Source organism: Apium graveolens, chromosome 6 (genome assembly GCF_009905375.1).
Source record: "Apium graveolens cultivar Ventura chromosome 6, ASM990537v1, whole genome shotgun sequence".
Classification (NCBI taxonomy): Eukaryota; Viridiplantae; Streptophyta; class Magnoliopsida; order Apiales; family Apiaceae; genus Apium; species Apium graveolens.
This window is the reverse complement of record NC_133652.1, coordinates 11118979-11145743: the sequence shown is the minus strand read 5'-3', so window position 1 is coordinate 11145743 and position 26765 is coordinate 11118979. Positions and strand designations below refer to the sequence as shown.

At 33.0% G+C, this 26765-nt stretch overlaps 1 protein-coding gene across 10 annotated transcripts in view; it reads right to left on the bottom strand.

Moving 5' to 3' along the window:
• The window catches only part of LOC141664202 (uncharacterized), a 92113-nt gene that overhangs the window by 1245 nt on the left and 64103 nt on the right, over positions 1-26765 (bottom strand). The window contains exons 1-7 of one of the 10 annotated variants that reach the window (XM_074470105.1): positions 18704-18967; positions 18247-18596; positions 11865-11944; positions 11643-11729; positions 11307-11528; positions 10623-10718; positions 9678-10541 (exon numbers count right to left, since the gene is read on the bottom strand). In XM_074470105.1, coding sequence (XP_074326206.1) covers positions 9835-10541; positions 10623-10718; positions 11307-11528; positions 11643-11729; positions 11865-11944; positions 18247-18446 — 1392 coding nt within the window. In that variant the 5' untranslated portion in view covers positions 18447-18596; positions 18704-18967 and the 3' untranslated portion in view covers positions 9678-9834. Of the gene's footprint in view, positions 1-401; positions 624-737; positions 825-959; positions 1069-3727; positions 3750-5952; positions 6313-6419; positions 6621-9677; positions 10542-10622; positions 10719-11306; positions 11529-11642; positions 11730-11864; positions 11975-18241; positions 18597-18703; positions 18968-26765 lie in introns of those variants that run through there. The other 9 variants (XM_074470106.1, XM_074470113.1, XM_074470109.1 and 6 more) reach the window with 9 other exon arrangements.

Genomic DNA, 26765 nt, shown 5'->3' with positions numbered 1-26765 from the left:
ATATATAAAACCAAATTCTTGGAGAAGACGGGTAAGAAATTTCCGAAGAGAACACATTTATCTAAACTAGATATCTATAAAGCAAGTTAATCATTTCTTATCTTCAAATGTTTGACCACCACAAAAGAAAACCTATGAAGCATATATTTTCCATGTTTATTAATACAACTTGCTGGTGCATAGAAAGTTAAAGCATATTGCATTAAATCACGAAATGAATTGCGGGTAATTTGATTTCCACAAAACAAGACTATTACTCTATTAGTAGTTACAGATTTTTCCTCGACATCTTTCAGCAATTAAGAAGCACACAAGAAATTTACTTTCAAAGTATGGCGCTGCACTTTCAGGCTAGATTTTAACTTGCATGCATCTGATATAAACCAAGTTCCAGGGCATACCTTGATATTGTGTTACATCTTCTTGGCCCTCAAGCATAGGGGTCTTTTCTGTTTTTCTCAGCATACCATTGTGTTTTTTCACTCCATTTCTAGGTTGCTTACGACATGACAGTGGGGGCAGTATAAGGTCCTTACCAGAGGGGTGAAAATCACCAATTTTTGGTATTTCATTCCCTACACGGGAATCATTCATATCCACGTTCGCTCCTGTGCTTCTCTCACCTACAGATAATTAGTTCAACATACTCTTAACAAAGAATATCTTCAAATTCTATACATATATGTATATATGTGTGCACGTGTGTGTAAATGGTGGTAGGAGATCATTCGCCAAACCTATATGTTTCTTTGGTCTTCCCCTTTTTTTCCCAGAACAATTGTTTACTTTCTCAACATTATTTTTTTTAGCAGACCAATGTTCCCCTGCAAGACACAAATTCACTGTCAACAATCTCTTCAACATGAACCCCAGTATTATCCTTCTCTTAGTACCATTATTCAAGGTTGTACGGAACTTGTGGATAGTTACTATTATGTAATTAAGTGATATGTTTATACCTGAGGAAGCAGGACAATTCTCAGACTCGGACTGTAATTCTTCAGCCATCGTCTCCAGTCTGTTTGAATTTGCAGACTGCCTAGTGAGCATCTTAGCTATTTAGTTAACCTGTAACATTATAATGCAGACTTCCTAGTAAGCATCTTAAGTATTTAGTCTAAACTCTAGATACAAAAATCAAAGGAATAGGATGGAATAACTTCGTAATTACTACAATTCAAATGATATTTGTTTTCAATTTTAGATAGCAGAGTGGGTGCGGTTTGAGTTAAATTTGCAAGGGAAAATGTCAAGCATTTATTGTGCTCCACAGTAACATAAAAGGCAGTCAATGTTGCTTGTGTGTTCACCAATTTCCCAACGATTACCGTATAAAAAAGTAATTTAAATAATCCCCCCCCCTTGCTTCCTCCATCTCCATGTATCCTACTTGATGTAAAATATGTTATGACAGGAACAGGCCAAACAGAGAAAGAAACATCAACATTCAACCATCAACCGTATTTGTGCTAACCACTAGTTTACAAATTGTACTTGATGACTTATTACTAATTCTATTTCTAGAACACTTAAACCTTTCCGCAATAAAAAAAGGTGTTCTGTTAATAAGCACTGTATATTTACACAAAGGGCATAAGGCAAACATTCTACAGCAGCTTCTCCCATTTTCCATTAACCCAGTCACAATTAAGCAAACAATTTGCAAATAAGAAAGGGGGGAGGGGGAGGGGGATGGGGTTGTATGAACTTATATAAATGTTTATATATTAATACTTGCCACTTACATGTGTATTATATCAAGAGAAACAATTTAACTTAAGTAATAACATTTCCACATGATCATTTTCTAACCCTTGACCAGTTTAAAAGCCACGGAGAACAATGGGCACTTTAGAAACATTGAGACAGAATTATTTAAAAAAAAACCATAAAAAAGGAGTGCCTTCACGGATTCGAAGCCAAAAACTACATAAAAAGATTAAAGTTCGGTCCACCTCAATTACTATACGTTTTTTATATCACATTATTATTTATTCATTTTTCAAAATGCAAAGATACTATGAAATGTGCTAATCTATCATATGTTCACATTTTGTCTTTAATTTATGATACTTACACAGAACTTTAATCTTTGATTTACTATGATAAAGACTAGTGTTCGCTTTACTTTTCCAGCTTTCAGGGATTTCCTTTTTCCTTGCAAGTCTCTAATGGTCTATGGATCACAATCCCATCAATATGGGTGATACTAATATTATATACATTGTAAACCATATAAAGCGATAAGCAGCTTCGATGCTTCCACTAAATCATTTTAGGCTTTGGAGAAGTGGAAAATGGAAATGTAGGATGTCATGTAATTGAGCAAATCCAAAATATGAGTGTTTACTGATGATCTGCTGAACCAAATTGATTGAACCAAATTGATCAGGCTATTAAAAGGATCTAGAGCCCCAAAATCAGAATATTTATATTAAAAAAATCAAACTGAAGCAGATTCCATAAAGAAAGTAAACTTGGTTTATAGAAGTCTGGGAAGCATGGGTGCGGGTGCGGGTGCGGGTGCGGGGATACGCGGTGTGGGGATACGGAAATTCGGCAAATTTAAAAATATGGGGATTCGGGTGCGCGGGGATACGGAAAATATTAAAATATTTAAATATATTTTTAGATAATATATATTTTATAAGTACATATTATATAATTAAAATTGCATTTTAAATAAATAAAGTAGTCAAATAAATATAAATTTGTAAATTTTTGATAAAACTAACCAATACTCAGCACATATAACAATTGATAGTAAGAAAAAGTAAATAAAGAAACAAGTATTAAAGAATGTAAAATAAGATAAAATAATGAAAGCAGTGAATTACACTAGCAGACCAGGTCGGTTTAACTTTGAAACACTCAAAACAACAAAAGCCCAGCCCATATATACATACACGATACACACAGACTCCCCCAAAGCCAATTGACTCGGAATTGAAGACGGAGATGAAGAGAACAGGCTCGACGGCGGCGACGTTAGAGCTCAATCATCTCTCCTCTCAAACTTCTCTCTCATCTCAAATCTCAGATTAGGCTCCGGTAAGTAAAGGTCAACAAAAAAAATTACGGTCTCTGCCCTTCCCGCACCCCCAACAAATCGAGTTAATTAAATATGGGGACACACCGGGTGGCGCACCCGTACGTATGCAGCCGCACCGCCGCGCACCCCCGCACCGGAACGTATCTAGTGCGCAGTACGTGGGGGTAGTGCCGCACCCCTGCTTTCCAGATAGAAGTTTATAATTTGCCACATCTACGATGATAATAAATTTTACCTCAAATTCAACAACTAACCATTATATCTGAGATATAAACAAACTTAATCATTCCATCTACCACTGTTGAAATTAAACGAGACCCTAGCAAACTTGACATAAACTTATAACTCATCAACCCCAATATATATATACAATATCATAAATGAATCTATATAAGAAGAAATCAAATTTTAAAATTCAACAAAAACATCAAAATGTCCAGATCTAAGTGTGGATTAATTGGATGCAATATCAGAAATAATATTGTCATTAGGTATATGTAACGATGGTTAAGGAAATATATGATACACATATCAGATATATACCAAGTAAATCATACATATACCAGGTAAATTGAATATATGCTAATTGCATTTATGTTTATAACGTGAAAAGAAAAAGGACATAACTAATTAACTGAGTTATGGAGATAATCACTAGATTTGTTAATAACTTACTTGAATCAACGAGGAAGATGAAGCAAGAGGCTGAACACAGCGAAAAGCGGCGGAAAGAGACTAGAAGATGGAATGACAAGACAAGACTGAAACCCAACCTTGAGTTGGGGTTTTCCTTTTTGCTATGATGTATTACAAACTTGGGCCGAAATTTAGTTTTGAATTTGGGCTTTTATTTGGACTCTAAATATTCTTGCCTCAACTATGATTTGCCAGCGCTATGCCTCTCATCTTACACACCAAGATATGGCCCTCAGTAAGGCCCATAGGGTTACCCACTCGACTCGAGTCATACATCACAGCTTCTCTTGAAAACACTAATACGACATCAAACTATCTGCAAGAAACCAATTCACTTCGTCGCTGACACTTAACCAATAATTTCTTCCTCAGCCCTAGCCTTGATACCAATTTGCTAAGTTGTTTATAATCGTTTTCACATTGACGTTGTTAAAACACATTAACAAACAATATTGAATTGACTATTTTATAGAGATATACAAATGATCATCATACCTAATTTGCGTTTGGGTAATACATTATAAGAATAGTCACGAAAAGAACTCAAGCATTAAAGACATTCAAATATGTCTTCAAACTAATTTTTTTTCTCTCTAAACTTCATCTCGATCACATATGCATATGTGTTAACTATTTTGATTATTTTAAAATTGTTTTGAGAATTTAATTATGGTCTAAATTCTACAAAGTTGGAATATTGTGAAACCACATTATAAGATTATTGGAGTTCTGTTATAAAGGGATAGTTTCTTAGTTGAGTGAGGCATTCATTTATGATGGGGAAGGATTAGGAGCTATCACACAATCGATCTTAAACTTACGTAATGACTCGTGAAGGCCTTTGGATATTACGTGAAAACTTAGTTTTGTCGGAGGTAGGTACCGTAGAGACATCGTTCTGATCATAATTTAAATCAAAATAATTAGATTATAAGAATTGTTAATTTAACTCAACTATTTACTAAAATACTTCAATATTGGTCAACATCACATGCAGGATATATGGCACTTATAATGCACTATTTGGAGCTCATTTATTATATATCTAGATTTCTTATTAGTAGATTTATAAGAGATTGAATTTCGTATCTAAATAGGTAGCCAACAAATTTAAAGCCGAAACATCTTATTATCTTATGTCATTGGTGGGCAAGATGCACAATCAAAGAGCTGCCGGTCACTTTTTGCTATTTTTTTAGTGGGTTGATTTTCAATATAAATTAAGTTATATTTTTAAAAATCATAACCATTATTCAATCAGTAAACATTGCATAATATAAATAATTACCTTGATTCAAAATCATTTCCTATCCACATGTGACTATGAAACTGGACTCTATACATTTACTTATACTGTCACTTTCTGCACATAACCTTGCTTTGGTAAGTAGATACATCCTCTGATGTTCATTTCTGAATATGCTATTCCTCATTGTTGAGACTGGTTATGTTATCAGCTAGCCTTATCTTGATGAAACAAATAGCATTCCACACATGACACAACTAATCCCAAGACGAGGAAGGGAAGCGACTTGATTTTAAAGAAAAAAAATACTCAAAAGATTCATGACTGAATGAGAAAATCTTTTGTATTACGTCAATATGCAAAATGCCGCGCTCTCCGGGGAGGGGGGGGGGTTAAAACTGTTGAAATGGAGAAAGGTTTGCACTATTGATTTGTGGTTGAGTTGTATTTGATAACAAGAAACTAGGGAGTTGCCAAAGTAAAATGACAGTTAAAAAACATAAAATAAACTGTAGTTGTCCCACCCGACAACGCCTCTAGACTAATACGCCTTCTCAACATATACTTTTCATTGTTTTGAAAGGTTTGGCTCACCTGCTAATAGGGTGTCCCGCTGAATGTTAATATCCTTAATAATCGTGTCAAACTGTCAATAACTACACAATTGTTGTTTAATAACTGTGTCAATATTGACGACAAATACACAATTGCTGCAAGGATGGCCTTTGATGTTACTTATGGTATAATCACGTGTTATGTTTGGCAAATGTTATGGTATACGAAGGTACTTATCTCCAAAAATGCGTTCCTGGCTAGGTTAAAAGTGCCTATGTCAAGTTCATCTCAGCATTAATAAACTTCTACCATTTAATAGGCATATACGATTTTATCATAACAATTTCATGATTTTGCCCAAATAAGAAAATTGCAAAACTACAAATGCAGATAAGAACCTCACATTGATCCAACAGATGAGGAACCCGGTTGTAAAGAAGATGTAAACTGAAATTCAGTCTCCCAAAATACGCCCACGGGAACTCTCAACACTTTCGTGAAAATCGACAAAATCAAACTCCTCAGTTCCAGTGTACCCCTCTTGTTTATCAATTTCACCACCACCACCACCATCAGATTCCCATCCCAAAAAACTCTAACCGCCATTCTTGACAACAATATTAATCTAATCCATTCTTCCACCATATAAAATTACTGGAGCATTTTCTTCATTGTTTACTTGACACATGAAAACTGAAATTAGTAATTTTCTCTCTTTCAGACATTGCGTCGAACACCTGGGGGTCAAAAGCAAATGTACACCCTGATAGAACAAAGACAGGAGATCAAACAAAGAGACCAAGAAAAACAAGATATAGATACATAGAGATACACACATATACACATATGTCTCAGTTTCTTTGTTTGTACCTCTCTATCTAGACAGTAATTGTATGAGTTTTTAGATCATCGGATTGTAAATTCTTGACATGGGGTTTTCTTAATTTCTCCTCCGAGGAGGCTAGCCAGCTTTCTCTCTCTATCTCTCTCTCTCCTTCTCGCTCTCTCTCTCTCTGGCTCTCTCTCTCAGTTGTCAAAACATCAAAAGAAAAAGAGTAACAAAAAGGGGAGAAAGCGCCTCTATTTATATAACCGGGTTTAGAGATAAGAGATTTTATGATAAATCATCGTACTATAAAAAAGGATTAAGCCCACCATACCTGGTTAAACTTGTTCTTAAGACAGACCACCGTAGGTAATGTGAAAAAATAAAAAACCTTATCTGAAATTTTAGCAATATGACAATATTTTTATATATTATAGACATATTTTACAAAATTTCTATTTGTGTCTGTAAATCTGTATATCATATCCAATCTGTTTTAAATCTGTCAATATTTTATGTATACCGGTGTTATTTAAGTTAGACATGTGATTGCTATTCGTGTATATTTTTAATAAAAAAAATAAATAACACTTTCGTGAAAATCGACAAAATCAAACTTTACGGTTCCGGTGTACCCCTCTTGTTTATCAATTTCACCACCACCATCACCACCACCACCATCCCAATAAACTCTAGCCGTCATTCTTGACAACAATATTAATCTAATCCATTTTTCCACCATATAAAATTACTAAAACATTTTTTTTATTGTTTACTTGACACATGAAAACTGAAATTAGTAATTTTCTCTCTTTCAGACATTGCGTCGAGCATATGGGGTCAAAAGCAAATGTACACCCAGATGCTCTTTAATATGCATAGTCATTTATAAGTACTCCCTCCGTCCACCCAAATGTAGGGGGCGCGGAGTTTAATAAAGTAGTGGAGAAAAATTGAAAAAATGAGTAAAGTAGTGGGACCGATTAATATTATATGTATAAAGTGGTTATAGTGGAAGAAAATAGTGGATGTAGTTAATTTAAAAATTATAAAAACTTTACTATTTTTGGAAAGTTTTGAAATGTAAACAATTGGATGGGACATCCCAAAAAGGAAAGTGTAAACAAATGGGAGGGACAGAGGGAGTACTTTTTATCTTATTTTTCGGTTTCTCTGCTTTGGCCCATGAGTCCATCGACATCTGTTTACCGAGTTTTATAAATTTAGATGATTATTTTGATGGATGTCATTTACGGGGTTGGAAAATTAATGGATAACTTACTGCACTGTTGGAGTTCTACGGGATACTAACTTGATTTTATTGCATACCCGATGGAATTGCGGGTCTTGAGAATGAATTACTGAGTTAAAAAAATAAGTGTAATATATGATATTTATATATATATAATCGTATTTTATTAACGGATTTATTTTTAAAATTTAATATTATAAAATGTTTTAAACTCACGTGATTTGTGTGAAAAAATTCATCACACCGATTTTCTAGTTTATATTGTGTGATACACGGCTTTTTAAGTATTACGTTTTAATTTTTCAAATTTTTTTAATGTGTTATAATATTGTTTTGTACATTTTTTATTTTTTTTGGTTATTTATGGAACTGTTGCAGTATTATTTTTATTTTTTACTATTTTTTGTAATATCTTCTAACAAATATGCATATATTGAAAAATATACGGATGATAAATTAATTTGTTTATTGTTTATTTGCATGCTTTTTTGCGTTAACTATTATCTTAGTCTTGTCTTGCTAAATGTAATATAATTGCATGTTGCTGTATTTTGTTAGTATTATTTCCAACAACTGTGATGGCTGATATACGTGTACTTGTATTCAGAAATATTAATATGTATAGATCATTGGCGATACTCACTTAATTATGCTTGCATTGCATGTTTATCTAAATTATTTATGAAGATTTAAAGAAGATAGATAGAAAGTATTGTAAACATGGGAGTAGGGTTCAGAAAAACAAGATGTAGATAATTAATTATCGCTCCCTATATGCGTGTCCTTGTAGTATTAACATTGTTCAAAAAAATATTATACCAATAATATAATTGGAGAATACATCTTTTCTCCCAACTTAAAATTTAGTTAATCTAATACACAACCGCCTCCTTCCTCTCCTCTCCTCTCCTTAGTGTTTGTCTATTTTCAAATAAACCGAGGGGCTTCTATTGATTTTCTCCGATGGAAAGTCCCAATCCCTTCATTCTCTTTTATTCTCGTTAATTTTCTTTCAATAAATTTTAATTTTTTGTGTATTTGTGTGTCTCTACTTTTGGAGTGTGTGTTTTATCTTTTCTTTAGGAGTATTTTGTTATGTTTTGGTTTAGTTATGATTGGGTTTTATTTGGTGTTGGATATGTTGAGAACGAGTTTATTGATATTTGATCTTCAAAGTTTGTATGGTGTTGGATATGTTGAGAACGAGTTTATTGATATTTGATCTTCAAAGTCTGTATCGAATTTGGGGAGGTGGTGATTATTGCAAGAGTTCACACTTCACAAACAAATATTGTTCATCCTTCACGAGTTTACACTTTCGAAATGTTTATAGTTGATATCCAGTATGTAAATAGTTGGGGTGCATTCGGCATGTATATAACTGGTGTCCAACATGTATATAGCTGTGGTGCCGCTTCTTCAATATCAGTTTATGCGATTGGTGTGTCTGAACAATGGGTTATTTATGTGATATGGTCAATTACGATGTTGCTATTTTCAGATATTTTGGTGCAATTTGGATCGTTTGGGATGTCTTTGATTTCGTATTTAGCTTCAAAATTTTTTAAATTCTATGTGTTAAACGACGAGGAAAAAAATCATCTAACTAGTTTTAGTATATTATTTGTTTTACCATCTGGTTGTATCAATAGTTGGGATTTTATCCTGATTGTACTATATTTAAATTAATGAAAGTTTTTTGCATTTATAAAAAAAAATATTGTTAAAAAAATATTAATTATTATTATTTTTTTTAATGAAAGATGACTGGAAAAAAAAAATGAAAAATTCAAAAGAAGAAAAAAAGGGAATAACTATTTTTTTGGTTACATGTATTCCATGGGAAGAAAATTTATGACTATACTTTCTAAATCAGAGACTGTTGTTTAAATTCGGTTTACCTTGATTCACATTATTTACGGGCTATTACGAGAGCCCATGTTACACATGCAGGTCAAGTTGGTTTATCAGGTATGACTAGCAAAGTTTACGTAGAGTCAAGTTTGGGCCCCCGTATCTCATGCTAGAATGGGCCTATCTGGTTCTGTGCTTTCCACAATTTTATCTGGCCTTTATTAAAAAAATAATAATAACAAGATTATCCAGCCTTTCTCAGAACCCTGAACAAGTCTTCTATGCTAAACGGACAACTAAAATTCACCTAAGATCAATTTTAATGTGCATATGCATTACAGAAAAATTATCATTTACAAAATGGAACCAACAATTTTTTCATATTCGGCGTTCATACTCTGAATGTTCTCTGCATCCGCCGCTCGCTCTGACAGCAATGCCGAAGAGGTCTTTTCCCTATTCTCCTTCTTCAGTTCAGCCTCACTAAGCTTCTGGCGGAGTTGGCTGATTTCCTCATCTCCAAGTTTGCCTTCTTCGACAATTTTTAATATCTTGCTTTCCTTTTCCATGTAGTCTTTCTGGAGGTCCTCGAGCTTTTGCTTCTTCAACTTAAGTTGGGCCAGAGCTTCTTCAACTCTATCAACATCAAACCCGTGAGGTTTGAACGTATCCAGAGTTTTCAAAATACTTTCAATTGCAGAGATGTCAGAAGAGGGCTGCAGTTTTGAAGCGCTCTCCACGAGATTATTAAAACTTACAACAAGACCAATTGCAGATCCCTCGCGGAGTACTTCTTCCTGTTCTTCTAAAGGCTGGAAGTGCGGCTTGCGTTTCATCTTCATATAGGCTTTACCGGAACAGATACTTTCCCATAAGGTAGAACGCTTAACAAATGGAATATCCTCCTCATTCTCAGTAGAATCGGTTCTCACAAGGGCAGCTGTTCCAACATCTCCACCATCCTCATTCTCCATAGAATCAGTGCTCACAATCGCAGCTGTTCCAACTTCTCCACCTTCATCATTTAACTCATCACACTGATTCAGATCAGGGATATCTCCTGGATCATATAACAGTAACATAAATAATAAGCCACCATATCAGATTATTATCAGAACTGGAGTTCAGATAGTCAGCTTACTAGGACCATCCGTATTCGGAAGATCAGAAGACCTCATGGTATTCCCATGGTCAGGTGGACTTCCATTACCATCTTGTTTGTCAACGGGCAAAGTTCCTGACAACAATAACAACACTTTATATAACCAATATAATAGCGCTAGCCAGTAGTAGAACTTTCACAGCTGAAAATTACAGATAGTTAAAGATGAAAATTCAAATTTCAGAAGTACATGCCGAGTTTCAAATAATTAGGTTCGCCAAACGAAAACTCCCCATTACCTAACATGTCATCGAGCTGGCACATATATAAAACCAAATTCTTGGAGAAGACGGGTAAGAAATTTCCGAAGAGAACACATTTATCTAAACTAGATATCTATAAAGCAAGTTAATCATTTCTTATCTTCAAATGTTTGACCACCACAAAAGAAAACCTATGAAGCATATATTTTCCATGTTTATTAATACAACTTGCTGGTGCATGGAAAGTTAAAGCATATTGCATTAAATCACGAAATGAATTGCGGGTAATTTGATTTCCACAAAACAAGACTATTACTTTATTAGTAGTTACAGATTTTTCTTCGACATCTTTCAGCAATTAAGAAGCACACAAGAAATTTACTTTTAAAGAATGGCCCTGCACTTTCAGGCTAGATTTTAACTTGCATGTATCTGATATAAACCAAGTTCCAGGGCATACCTTGATATTGTGTTACATCTTCCTGGCCCTCAAGCGTAGGGGTCTTTTCTGTTTTTCTCAGCATACCATTGTGTTTATTCACTCCATTTCTAGGTTGCTTACGACATGACAGTGGGGGCAGTATAAGGTCCTCACCAGAGGGGTGAAAATCACCAATTTTTGGTATTTCATCCCCTACACGGGAATCATTCATATCCACGTTCGCTCCTGTGCTTCTCTCACCTACAGATAATTAGTTCAACATACTCTTAACAAAGAATATCTTCAAATTCTATACATATATGTATATATGTGTGCACGTGTGTGTAAATGGTGGTAGGAGATCATTCGCCAAACCTATATGTTTCTTTGGTCTTCCCCTTTTTTTCCCAGAACAATTGTTTACTTTCTCAGCATTATTTTTTTTAGCAGACCAATGTTCCCCTGCAAGACACAAATTCACTGTCAACAATCTCTTCAACATGAACCCCAGTATTATCCTTCTTTTAGTACCATGATTCAAGGTTGTACGGAACTTGTGGATACTTATTATTATGTAATTAAGTGATATGTTTATACCTGAGGAAGCAGGAGAAATCTCAGACTTGGACTGTAATTCTTCAGCCATCGTCTCCAGTCGTTTTGAATTTGCAGACTGCCTAGTGAGCATCTTAGCTATTTAGTTAACCCGTAACATTATAATGCAGACTTCCGAGTAAGCATCTTAAGTATTTAGTCTAAACTCTAGATACAAAAATCAAAGGAATAGGATGGAATAACTTGGTAATTACTACAATTCAAATGATATTTGTTTTCAATTTTAGATAGAGAGTGGGTGCGGTTTGAGTTAAATTTGCAAGGGAAAATGTCAAGCTTTTATTGTGCTCCACAGTAACATAAAAGGCAGTCAATGTTGCTTGTGTTATCACCAATTTCCCAACGATTACCCTATAAAAAAGTAATATAAATAATCCCCCCCCCCTTGCTTCGTCCATCTCCATGTATCCTACTTGATGTAAAATATGTTATGCCAGGAACAGGCCAAACAGATAAAGAAACATCAACATTCAACCATCAACCGTATTTGTGCTAACCACTAGTTTACAAATTGTACTTGATGACTTATTACTAATTTTATTTCTAGAACACTTAAACCTTTCCGCATTAAAAAAAGGTGTTCTTTTAATAAGCACTGTATATTTACACAAAGGGCATAAGGCAAACATTCTACAGCAGCTTCTCCCATTTTCCATTAACCCAGTCACAATTAAGCAAACAATTTGCAAATAAGAAAGGGGGGGAGGGGGATGGGGTTGTATGAACTTATATAAATGTTTATATATTAATACTTGCCACTTACATGTGTCTTGTATCAAGAGAAACAATTTAACTTAAGTAATAACATTTCCACATGATCATTTTCTAACCCTTGACCAGTTTAAAAGCCACGGAGAACAATGAGCACTTTAGAAACATTGAGACAGAATCATAAAAAAAAACCATAAAAAAGGAGTGCCTTCACGGATTCGAAGCCAAAAACTACATAAAAAGATTAAAGTTCGGCCCACCTCAATTACTATACGTTTTTTATATCACATTATTATTTATTCATTTTTCAAAATGCAGAGAAATGTGCTAATTTATCACATGTTCACATTTTGTCTTTAATTTATGATACTTACACAGAATTTTAATCTTTGATGTAATATATGATAAAGACTAGTGTTCGCTTTACTTTTCCTGCTTTGCTTTCAGGGATTTTCTTGCAAGTCTCTAATGGCCTATGGATCACAATCCCATCAATATGGGTGATACTAGTATTATATACATTGTAAACCATATAAAGTGATAAGCAGTTTCGATGCTTCCACTAAATCATTTTAGGCTTTGGAGAAGTGGAAAGTGGAAATGTAGGATGTCATGTAATTGAGCAAATCCAAAATATGAGTGTTTACTGATGATCTGCTGAACCAAATTGATCAGGCTATTAAAAGGATCTAGAGCCCCAAAATCAGAATATTTATATTAAAAAAATCAAACTGAAGCAAATTCCATAAAGAAAGTAAACTTGGTTTATAGAACTTTATAATTTGCCACATCTACGATGATAATAAATTGTACCTCAAATTCAACAACTTACCATTATATCTGAGATATAAACAAACATAATCATTCCATCTACCACTGTTGAAATTAAACGAGACCCTACCAAACTTGACATAAACTTATAACTCATCAACCCCAATATATATATACAATATCATAAATGAATCTATATAAGAAGAAATCAAATTTTAAAATTCAACAAAAACATCAAAATGTCCAGATCTAAGTGTGGATTAATTGGATGCAATATCAGAAATAATATTGTCATTAAGTATATGTAACGATGGTTAAGGAAATATATGATACACATATCAGATATACACCAAGTAAATCATACATATACCGGGTAAATTGAATATATGCTAATTGCATTTATGTTTATAACGTGAAAAGAAAAAGGACATAACTAATTAACTGAGTTATGGAGATAATCACTAGATTTGTTAATAACTTACTTGAATCAACGAGGAAGATGAAGCAAGAGGCTGAACACAGCGAAAAGCGGCGGAAAGAGGCTAGAAGATGGAATGACAAGACAAGACTGAAACCCAATCTTGAGTTAGGGTTTTCCTTTTTGCTATGATGTATTAGAAACTTGGGCCGAAATTTAGTTTTGAATTTAGGCTTTTATTTGGACTCTAAATATTCTTGCCTCAACTACGATTTGGCAGCGCTATGCCTCACATCTTACACACCAAGATATTGCCCTCAGTAAGGCCCATAGGGTTACCCAGACGACTCGAGTCATACATCACAACTCCTCTTGAAAACACTATGAGAAACACTAAAACAACATCAAACTATCTGCAAGAAACCAATTCACTTCGTCGCTGACACTTAACCAATGATTTCTTCCTCAGCCCTAGCCTTGATACCAATTTGCTAAGTTGTTTATAATCGTTTTCATATTGACGTTGTTAAAACACATTAACAAACATAAAAATATACAACTCAACTGAATGTAACACAAAGATGGAGACACACACTCTACACTCCTAGATTATCACCTCGCTCTGATATAAAACCCTTGTTTATCTTTTACAATACATGTCTTTATTTTTGCATACTTGTTTCATGATTTTTGAAGTGTATGATATGCATATGTTTATTATGAATTTTGTCACAATATAAAAGTTAATTTGTATTAGTTTGGATTTTTAATTGATAAGTTATAATATTACTTGCAGGGATCATCTGATTAAAGAAGGATTGCAGATTTGCACCTTTAAGAGGAAAGTTTCTAGAAATCTTGCACAGTCTTTACGGTTTAGACTTTTCGGAAGGCCAATTCAGACGTTTCAACAGCCCACAAAATTCTTATGGAAAAATCTTTAATTTAGGTGCTCTAGCTATCAAAATCCGAACGGAACAACCAGGACAGAGAGCCAAAAAGTCGGATACAAATTTTTTTCCAAAAAATTATTGTTTCTACATTGAAAATATTGAATTGACTATTTTATAGAGATATACAAAGGATCATCATACCTAATTTGCGTTTGGGTAATACATTATAAGAATAGTCACGAAAAGAACTCAAGCATTGAAGACATTCAAATATGTCTTCAAACTAGTTTTTTTTCTCTAAACTTCATCTCGATCACATATGCATATGTGTTAAATATTTTGATTATTTTAAAATTGTTTGGAGAATTTAATTATGGTCTAAATTCTACAAAGTTGGAATATTGTGAAACCACATTATAAGATTATTGGAGTTTTGTTATAAAGGGATAGTTTCTTAGTTGTGAGTGAGGCATTCATTTATGATGGGGAAGGATTAGGAGCTATCACACAATCGATCTTAAACTTAGGTAATGACTCGTGAAGGCCTTTGGATATTACATGAAAACTTGGTTTTGTAGGAGATAGGTACCGTAGAGGCATCATTCTGATCATAATTTAAATCAAAATAATTAGATTATAAGAATTGTTAATTTAAATCAACTATTTAATAAAATGCTTCAATATTATGCAGGATGTATGGCACTTATAATGCACTATTTGGAGCTAATTTATTATATATCTAGATTTCTTATTATTATATTTTTAAGAGATTGAATTTCGTATCTAAATAGGTAGCCAACAAATTTAAAACCGAAACATCTTATTATCTTATGTCATTGGTGGGCAGGATGCACAATCAAAGAGATGCCGGTCACTTTTTGCTATTTTTTTAGGTGGGTTGTGGGTTGATTTTCAACATAAAGTAAGTTATATTTTTAAAATCTTAACCATTATTCAATCTGTAAACATTGCATAATATAAATAATTACCTTGATTCAAAATCATTTCCTATCCACATGTGACTATGAAACTAGACTCTATATATTTACCTATACTGTCACTTTCTGCACATAACCTTGCTTTGGTAAGTAGATACATCCTCTGATGTTCATCTCTGAATATGTTATTCCTCATTGTTGAGACTGGTTATGCTATCAGCTAGCCTTATCTTGATGAAACAAATCGCATTCCACACATGACACAACTAATCCCAAGATGAGGAAGGGAAACGACTTGATTTTCAAGAAAAAAATACTCAAAAGATTCATGACTAATGAGAAATCATTTGTATTACGTCAACATGCAAAATGCCGCGCTCGCCGGGGAAGGGGGGGGGTTAAAAACTGTTCAAATGGAGAAAGGTTTGCACTATTGATTTCTGGTTGAGTTGTATTTGATAACAAGAAACTAGGGAGTTGCCAAAGTAAAACGACAGTTAAAAAAAGAAAGAAAGAAATTCATAAAATAAACTGTAGTTGTCCGACTCGACAACGCCTCGAGACTAATCCTCCTTCTCAACACATACTTTTCATTGTTTTAAAAGGTTTGGCTCACCTGTTAACAGGGTGTCCAGCTGAATGTTAATATCCTTAATAATCTTGTCAAACTGTCAATAACTACACAATTGTTGTTTAATAACTGTGTCAATATTGACGACAAGTACACCATTGCTGCAAGGATGGTCTTTGATGTTTCATCCTATGGATCACAATCTTATTTTGTTTCATGAGCAAAAAACGACAGTTAAAAAAAGAAAGAAAAAAATACATAAAATAAACTATAGTTGTCCGACCCGACAACGCCTAGAGACTAATCCGCCTTCTCAACACATACTTTTCATTGTTTTAAAAGGTTACTGAGGGCCATATCTTGGTGTGTAATTGAGAGGCATAGCGCTGGCAAATCATAGTTGAAGCAAGAATATTTAGAGTCCAAATAAAAGCCCAAATTCAAAACTAAATTTCGGCCCAAGTTTGTAATACATCATAGCAAAAAGGAAAACCCCAACTCAAGGTTGGGTTTCAGTCTTGTCTTGTCATTCCATCTTCTAGCCTCTTTCCGCCGCTTTTCGCTGTGTTCTGCCTCTTGCTTCATCTTCCTCGTTGATTCAAGTAAGTTATTAACAAATCTAGTGATTATCTCCATAACTCAGTTAATTAGTTATGTCCTTTTTCTTTTCACATTATAAACATAAATGCAATTAGCATATATTCAATTTACCTGGTATATGTATGATTTACGTGGTGTATATTTGATATGTGTATCATATATTTCCTTAACCATCGTTACATATACCTAATGACAATATTATTTCTGATATTGCATCCAATTAATCCACACTTAGATCTGGACATTTTGATGTTTTTGTTGAATTTTAAAATTTGATTTCTTCTTATATAGATTCATTTATGATATTGTATATATATATTGGGGCTGATGAGTAAGTTGTTTATGATATTGTATATATATATTGGGGTTAATGAGTAAGTTTGTTTATATCTCAGATATAATGGTAAGTTGTTGAATTTGAGGTACAATTTATTATCATCGTAGATGTGGCAAATTATAAACTTTTATAAACCAAGTTTACTTTCTATATGGAATCTGCTTCAGTTTGATTTTTTTAATATAAATATTCTGATTTTGGGGCTCTAGATCCTTTTAATAGCCTGATCAATTTGGTTCAGCAGATCATCAGTAAACACTCATATTTTGGATTTGCTCAATTACATGATATCCTACATTTCTACTTTCCACTTCTCCAAAGCCTAAAATGATTTAGTGGAAGCATCGAAGCTGCTTTTCACTTTATATGGTTTACAATGTATATAATATTAGTATCACCCATATTGATGGGATTGTGATACATAGACCATTAGAGACTTTTAAGGAAAAAGGAAATCCCTGAAAGCAGGAAAAGTAAAGCGAACACTAGTCTTTATCATAGTAAATCAAAGATTAAAGTTATGTGTAAGTATCATAAATTAAAGACAAAATGTGAACATGTGATAGATTAGCACATTTCATAGTATCTCTGCATTTTGAAAAATGAATAAATAATAATGTGATATAAAAAACGTATAGTAATTGAGGTGGACCGAACTTTAATCTTTTTATGTAGTTTTTGGCTTCGAATCCGTGAAGGCACTCCTTTTTTATGGTTTTTTTTAAATAATTCTGTCTCAATGTTTCTAAAGTGCTCATTGTTCTCCAGCTGAATGTTAATATCCTTAATAATCTTGTCAAACTGTCAATAACTACAGTATTGTTGTTTAATAACTGTGTCAATATTGACGACAAGTACACCATTGCTGCAAGGATGGTCTTTGATGTTACTTATGGTATAATCAAGTGTTGTGTTTGGCAAATGTTATTGTATACTAAGGTACTTATCTCCCAGAATGCATTCCTAGCTAGGTTAAAATTAAAAGTGTCTATGCCAAGTTCATCTCAGCATTATTTCTAATAAACTTCTACTATCTAATAGCATATACGATTTTGTCATAACAACTTCATGATTTTTGCCCAAATAAGAATATTGCAAAACTATAAATGCAGATAAGAACCTCACAGTGATCCATCAGACGAGGAACCCGGTTGTAAAGAAGATGTAAACTGAAATTCAGTCTCCCAAAATACGCCCTTGCAAACTCTCAACACTTTCGTGAAAATCGACAAAATCAAACTCCACAGTTCCGGTGTACCCCTCTTGTTTATCAATTTCACCACCACCACCATCAGATTCCCATCCCAATAAACTCTGACCGCCATTCTTGACAACAATATTAATCTAATCCAAAGATGGAAAATTACTGGAGCATTTTCTTCATTGTTTACTTGACAAAGGAAAACTGAAATTAGTAATTTTCTCTCTTTCAGACATTGCGTCGAACACCTGGGGGTCAAAAGCAAATGTACATCCTGATAGAACAAAGACAGGAGATCAAACAAAGAGACCAAGAAAAACAAGATATAGATACATAGAGATACACACATATACACATATGTCTCAGTTTCTTTGTTTGTACCTCTCTATCTAGACAGTAATTGTATGTGATTTTAGATCATCGGATTGTGAATTCTTGACATGGGGTTTTCTTAATTTCTCCTCCGAGGAAGCTAGCCAGTTTTCTCTCTCTCTGACTCTCTCTCGCTCTCTCTCGCTCTCTCTCTCTCTCTTCTAACTCTCTCTCGCGCTCTCTCTCGCTCTCTCTCTCTCTCTGACTCTCTCTCTCTCTCGTCAAAACACCAAAATATCTCTCTCGCTCTCTCTGACTCTCTCTCTCAGTTGTCAAAACACCAAAAGAAAAAGAGTAACAAAAAGGGGAGAAAGCGCCTCTATTTATACTGGTCACTGTGCCCGCTGACGTTTGAAAATATAAAATTGAGTTTTCGAAAAACATTGAATTGTCGCAATGTAAAGTTTTATAATCCACTATAATTATACTTCTAAATGTTTAAAAATAAATTTGATGTCCCAAGACATTACATATGTACATCGTATATTAAGAAATTGGTTGTTCAATAATATTTTAGAAAAGTTCAATTATTTAGGCAAAATTAATAAATTTGGCAAATCATAACACTATCACAAAACATATTAAGGGAATAACTTGATGTTTTAACTCCCAGGAAAATTGATATAATTGTAAAGGGTACACAGTTTCCTTATAACAATTATCGGTTTAATATTTGTCCAATTAATATCAATTTTATTATATTTATATTCTTTGTAACTGTTTACTTTCTCTGTCATTAACACCGAAAGTAATTTACCAAAAAGTAGAGACCTTGTAAGTAAAAAAAATGTAGAAAAGGAATTTAAAGAAAATAAAATGTATTTAGAAGATGTTATATAAGTTTTGTGTGCACCGACATTGGTTTCAATTACAAATGTGGAGAACTGGTTAGTTTGTAATAAAATAATATCAATTATCATAATAAATAATTATGCATAAACTTAGTTATCTTTCCTAATTATGGATGTAGGTATTATCACAAGTTATTTCTTTTTACAAAAGTCATTTACTGCCCGAGAACGTATTGCTGAATGTTGATAAGTTTCATACCTGACTTTAAAAAATCGAAAATGATGGTAAAAGCACTCAAGGATTGGATGGTATGATGGATTATTATCGAGTAAAGCCATACTATTTGGTCATTTTGCAATATGATGGATCTGAAAATTTTTGCATGCAAATATATAATACATATGCCATTGAAATTAAATACTCCTCTCAACACCGAATAACACATGATGTTGCATTGTGCGATGAGGTTGCAATAGAAATCCTTCGTCATGAGTTTAATTATAATACAGTTGCAAATGTAAGCGTTGTCTACACCTTGATAATAAAATCAAAATATCCGACCATCGATAACTCAATAACAATGAGTATTTGTACATTTTTTGGGTAAAATATTACAAATTTAATGTGACCATTAATAATAGAGTAATCAGTTGCCAACTTAATAATAAATATAGTCTTATATATTTTAATTTGGTTCTTACAGTTTATTATCTAACATAAGAATACTACGATGTATTTCTCCTCTAGCTAAATAATTTGAAAATTATGAAACATGAATCTCAATGATCTAATTTTAACAGTTATTTTCAAATTACAGGATTACAAATTTGTGAACTTTCGTCCTTCTGAACTATAATGACAATTACTTGTCCATCCAAGATTTGTTAAACAACTCTTGAAATCTTTGGCCAATATCATTAATGAAGGTAACATTGACTTTATTTCTAAAATTTTAGGTTTATTAGTCACAACTATATAAAAATGAATAATGTAATTGATTTCAATAGACCTTCTATATAAAATGTGAACAGAGTAATTATTTTTTAATACCGTCTATCTGTTAAAATAAATTTCATATATGACTTATCGGGTACTCCTTTCTAGAAACAAATCTCGTAATAGAAGGGTCTACATTTTAATAACATCTAATAATTTTAATAAGATACCAAATTAGATGCATATTGAGGCAAATTGATTAAAATATAAACGTTTAATTATATGCAAGAATAAATATGCCTTAAAAATTAAGAAATGTTATCATTTAAAAACTTAGGAACATCTGACAAAGCAAATAAGTCAAAAGCGTATGGTTTGATCAGTGACACATCCTTTGTTACTCTCTCACACCTTGTTTGTTATGAAAGTAAATATGATTCTCGTCCGTGCCATGTTTATCTCATCACCATTATAATTATAAACTTTGAAATTTGATAATATAAACATGACTCTTTTTAAGATTTTCTCCAAAGCCATCACATAACTTCTCACTCATAAACTCATAAATGCATGAATCGTAGAAAAATAATATTAGGAATAAAACCTATAATTGAACTCATTTTATTACATCAATGAAGTGTAAAAGTTGTTGTCTCTGATCATGAATAATCATGATTTTCTCGCTCTTCAAACATAACCATGTGGTAAACTTAGTATGCATTTTATCGAAATGAAGAATGTGTTTGTTTCTGTGATGGTGGACTTGAATTAAAAGTTGGAGGATACAATTGTCTCTTTGGTCACTCACTTATAATTGGCTTATCACTTATAATAAACGTAAGCGTTGTCTGCACCTTGATAATAAAGCCAAAAGATCTGATCACCTATAACTCAATAATAATGAGTAATAGTACATTTTTTGGGTAAAATATTACAAATTTAATGTGGCCATTAATAGTAGAGTAATCAACTACCAACTTGTCTATAATCTTATACATTTTAATTTGGTTCTTATAGTTTATTCTCTAACATAAGAACACTACGATGTATTTCTCCTCTACCTAAATAATTTGAAAATTGTGAAACATGAATCTCATTGATCTAATTTTAACAGTTAATTTCAAATTACATGATTAAAAATTTGTTAGCTTTCGTCCTTCTGAACTATAATGACAATTACTTGTCCATCCAATATTTGTTAAACATCTCTTGGAATCTTTGGCCAACATTATTAATGAAGGTAACATTGACTTTATTTATAAAATTTTAGGTTTGGTATCATATATAAATAAAAACGAATAATGTAATTGATTTCAATAGTCCTGCTATCTAAAATGTGAACAGAGTTTAATTTTTTAATACCATCTATCTGTTAAAATAAATTTCATATATGACTTAGGCGGGTACTTCTTTCTAGAAATAAATCTCGTAGTAGAAGGGTCTATATTTTAATAACATCTAATAATTTGTTAGGAGTTGTCCCACATCGTTTGTGGGAGGGGCAGTTTGCTAGTATATAAGCAGCCAGATAACTCCATTAGTAAGAGGCCTTTTGGGAGGTGCCCAAAAACAAACCCGTGCGGGATCGGCCCAAAGCGGACAATATCATACTAATGTGGAGTTAGGCCTGCTCAGCAACCCAACAAGTGGTATAAGAGCTACCGTTGAAACGGTCCATAACAATCTCAGATGGGCTCCAAAAGTGACCTAGGAAAAGGCAGATGGGCTTGCCCCAGAATGGGCTCAAGGAAAAGGTAGACGGGCCTTCCAGTATGGGCCTAGGGGTAGCAGATAGCCAGATAGACTTTCAGTATAGGTCGAGGGGGACCCTGGTCACACTGAAGGAGGCAGAATCGACAGGTGTCGGGCCCGATGTGTGAAGGGGGAGATTGTTAGGAGTTGTCTCACATCGTTTGTGGGAGGGGCAGTTTGCTAGTATATAAGCAACCTGGTAACTCCATTAGAATGAGGCCTTTTGGGAGGTGCCCAAAAACAAACCCGTGCGGGCTCGGCCCAGAGCGGACAATATCATACTAATGTGGAGTTAGGCCTGCTCAGCAAGCCCAACAAGTGGTATCAGAGCTACCGTTGAAACGGTCCATAACAATCTCATGTGGGTTCCAGAAGTGACCTAGGAAAAGGCAGATGGGCTTGCCCCAGAATGGGCTCAAGGAAAAGGCAGACGGGCCTTCCAGTATGGGCCTAGGGGTAGCAGATAGCCAGATAGACTTTCAGTATAGGTCGAGGGGGACCCTGGTCACACTGAAGGAGGCAGAATCGACAGGTGTCGGGCCCGATGTGTGAAAGGGGAGATTGTTAGGAGTTGTCCCACATCGTTTGTGGGAGGGGCAGTTTGCTAGTATATAAGCAGCCATATAACTCCATTAGTATGAGGCCTTTTGGGAGGTGCCCAAAAACAAACCCGTGCGGGCTCGGCCCAAAGCGGACAATATCATACTAATGTGGAGTTAGGCCTGCTCAGCAAGCCCAACATAATTTTAATAAGATACCAAATTAGATGCATAAGGCAAATTGATTAAAATGTAAACGTTTAATTATATGCAAGAATAAATATGCCTTACAAATTGAGAAACGTTATCATTTAAAAACTTAGGAACATCTAACAGAGCAAATAAGTCAAAAGCGTATGATTTGATCAGTGACACATCCTCCATTACTCTTTCAAACCTTGTTTGGTTGTGAAAGTAAATATGATTCTCGTTACTGCCATGTTTGTCTTGTCAATATTATAATTATAAACTTTGAAATTAGATAATATATAAACTTGGCTCTCTTTAAGATTTTCTTCAAAGCCATCACATAACTTCTCACTCATAAATGCATGAATCGTACAACTATATAGAAAAATAATAATAATACGAATAAAATCTATAATTGAACTTCTTTTATTACATCAATAAAGTGTAAGAGTTGTTGTCTCTCGTCATGAATAATCATGATTTTGTCGCTCTTCAGACATAATCATGTAGTAAACTTAGCAAGCATTTTACCGAAACGAATAATGTATTTATTTCTGTGATGGTGGACTTCAATTAAAAGTTAGAGGATACTATATCTCTTTGGTCCTCACTTATAAGTGGTTTATCACGTATAAACTCATAAGAATTTATTTGAGAGTTTGCCGACTTATTAGTGGCTTATCACTTATAATCTCGTAACAATTTATTTGAGAGTTTGTTGGTTTATAAGTTTAACTTATAACATATAAGTTAGTAACAATATAATCTTTTCTAACCTATTTTAATTTTTTTAACTTTTTTTATTAATTTAAATTCTAAAGATCTGCTTTTAAATGTGTTTGTAATTCAAAACTCATGAATTAAAATAATTGAATTTAATTATTATACATTTAAATTTATCTTATTTTTTTTATTGATTTATATGTAAATTCATCCAAATATTATTATATTTTATAAATATATGTAATTATTACTTATATAAAACTTATTTATTTTAAGTAACAAATTATTTAATATTCCCAAATGGGCACTTAGGTATGTATGTTCGATGTTCATGAAAAGAGGGTAATACATTATTCACTTTTTTATTTTTGCTGGATGCATGCTTAAATTTGGTCGGTAATCAGTTAAAAATGTACAAACACATGGAAATGCTTATCATGCAATAAATGTTTTTGTAAAAGTTTAAAGTGCAGGAAATTGAAATATGTAATTGGGAAAATGGAATCTGAAGCTTAGTATTTTATTAGTGAGGCTCAAATTCAAAATATTTATATATTAAATTAAAACCCAATCATATGGATATAAATATCACGTATAAATAAGTAAGTGTGCAAATCATCCAATGATTTTTTTTTTATTTTGAGATGTCATTTTATAACAACAAATAATCGTTCAATCTATAAGTACATAAGAAAATAATTTATTAAAAAATCAATGATATACTACTTGAATTTGCATGAAATTTTTTTACAATTATATTTGAACTTAATCTTCATATCCCTAATGCATAATCGTGAAAAAACGTTCGATAAATGTAATTTTAGGTTAACTTTTTTTTATTATGTCCTCTATATATGACATTTATATTTACAAAGCTAGTATGAGCTTACTTGCACATTTTCATTGATATATCCGCTATATAGTAAATAAGACGTTAATCAATATCCCTAAACTCATAAAATATATAGATGTATTCATACATGCAAATTAGTCATTCTGATCATGGTTAAATTTTATAGTTAAATTTTATAGTCGTATGTATCAATTAAATATGATTGGAGTTTTATTGTTGTAAGTTTTATATTAGAATAATGATTTTAGTTTAGTAGATTATAATGTTTACAAAACATAAATATGTTTTCTTTAAATTGAAAAAAATAGTACAAACTAAAATACTTTAAATTATTAATGTTTAAAATTGATGAACCTATATAAAATTCTACTCCCTCAGACCATTCCAATTGTTTACATTTCTGGGGAAGTGTCCGGCACGCATTTTAAGGTGCATAAAAAGTATAGTTATGTAACTTATTTTTACAATTTCTTTTTCTGAATAAAAGTTGAATGTTTTAATTTTTATTCAGAAAAATAAAATTGTAAAAAAAAATTACAGAACTATACTTTATATGCACCTTAAAATGCGTGTCGGACACTCTCTAAAAAATATAAATAATTGAAAGGGACGGAGGGAGTATTATATTGTAGCTAAATGTCACACTATGTAATAATAAAAAAAATAGTTTTTTTCGTTATATGATTAAGAGTTTTTTGAAATTAGAAGTTTTTTTGTATTAAGAATTACGGAAAATATAAATGTGTAAAGAAATTCAGTTGAGTATTTACTTTTTCCTTAATTTTGTTATCAATATATATATATAACTTTTGTCTATATATAATGGGACAAAATGTATAACATTGCAATGCAAACAATTGAAAAATATAGGATACACGAATAGATTTATAAAGATCAGACATTATTATATTTTGATGAGCTCGAATCCAGTCCAGTCTATATTGCTCAACTGCTGCAAAGACATCTACCGTAAATTGTTGCCATAAACGACCGCCAAGATGAAGATTCATGCCTGTTATAGTAAATATAAAGTTAGCACTAAAGATATAATTCTGAGCACAACCCTAATATATTATGCATCAGAAGACAGTGGTTAAAAGTACCTTCTTCTGGGCGTATCATTAACTTATAAGCATAATATTCTCGCATTGTGACAGTAGTTCTGTGCTGAGTCTCATCTGGATGTAGATCACTTACATTCTCATCCGACACTTTAGGCTTCTTGTTGTGAAGGGGAATATCTAGATGAAAACCATCATCATCATAAGGAAAAAGCAACAGATATTGAAGCTGCATAAAGTGCTTGCAGGTTACGTATATTCTTTTCAGATACACCTGCTTTGTTTGAACGACAATATCTCTGAATGGGCAAGTATCATCGCTATCTCCAACTACCAAGGTTGCCACCTCATTTGAAGGTCCAACCTGGTTTTTCCTGCCAGAGGCTGACTTAGATGAAACCAAAAGCAAACTAAAGTTATCTGTTTCACCAAGATTAATACGATCACGCGCATAACGAAAACCTTCTGCCAATTGATTATTTTCGTCAAGCATCTTTAACAACCCTTCTACAATATCTGGATCAAGCACTTCCGAGCCAGGTACTGCATTCAAGCGATTTTCTATTTCATTTTCTGTGTCATACACATACAGTTGGCAGAATTTTGCTGGTTGACCATCCTTGAGTTTGAGGCTTCCAATTAGATGATAGTTTTGGCCATTAAGTTTAAAACAGTAAGGCCCTCCTCTATTGTTAATTTTGCGGTCTATTTTGCCACCAATTGAGGTGAACTGAAATAGGAAATTATATGTTCTTATGTTGAGCCTGAAGTGATCAAATTTTTCACCTCCAGATAGCAAAGAAGTAAGGAAGGGAGGAGGACATTTTTCAGCAGGAAGCTTAACTTGACCATCTTTGCAACACATTGTAAAAGTTGGTATGCTATTCTTCGATGATTTATTGTTCCGTTCTTCATTCCACATTTGTGCGTTACACTTCTGACATACCTTAGATGGAGGCCCGAGGTCCATGTATCCCGTCCATAAATCTGACAATAAAAATTAATATAAAGATAAAAATGTCATAGTTTTATAAATTATGTTTCCTTTGTGACGTAGTTAAAATATTTATGCTACCTGGGAAATATTGATTATTGTCTTCTTCATCATCGGATAAGTACCGACCTCTATGAGTTGTACTATGATAATATTAAAGAAATAGATTAATGGTCATCTAAATAGGATAATCATTGAGGTTTGATTGTAATGAGTGGTTATCAGTTTGAAC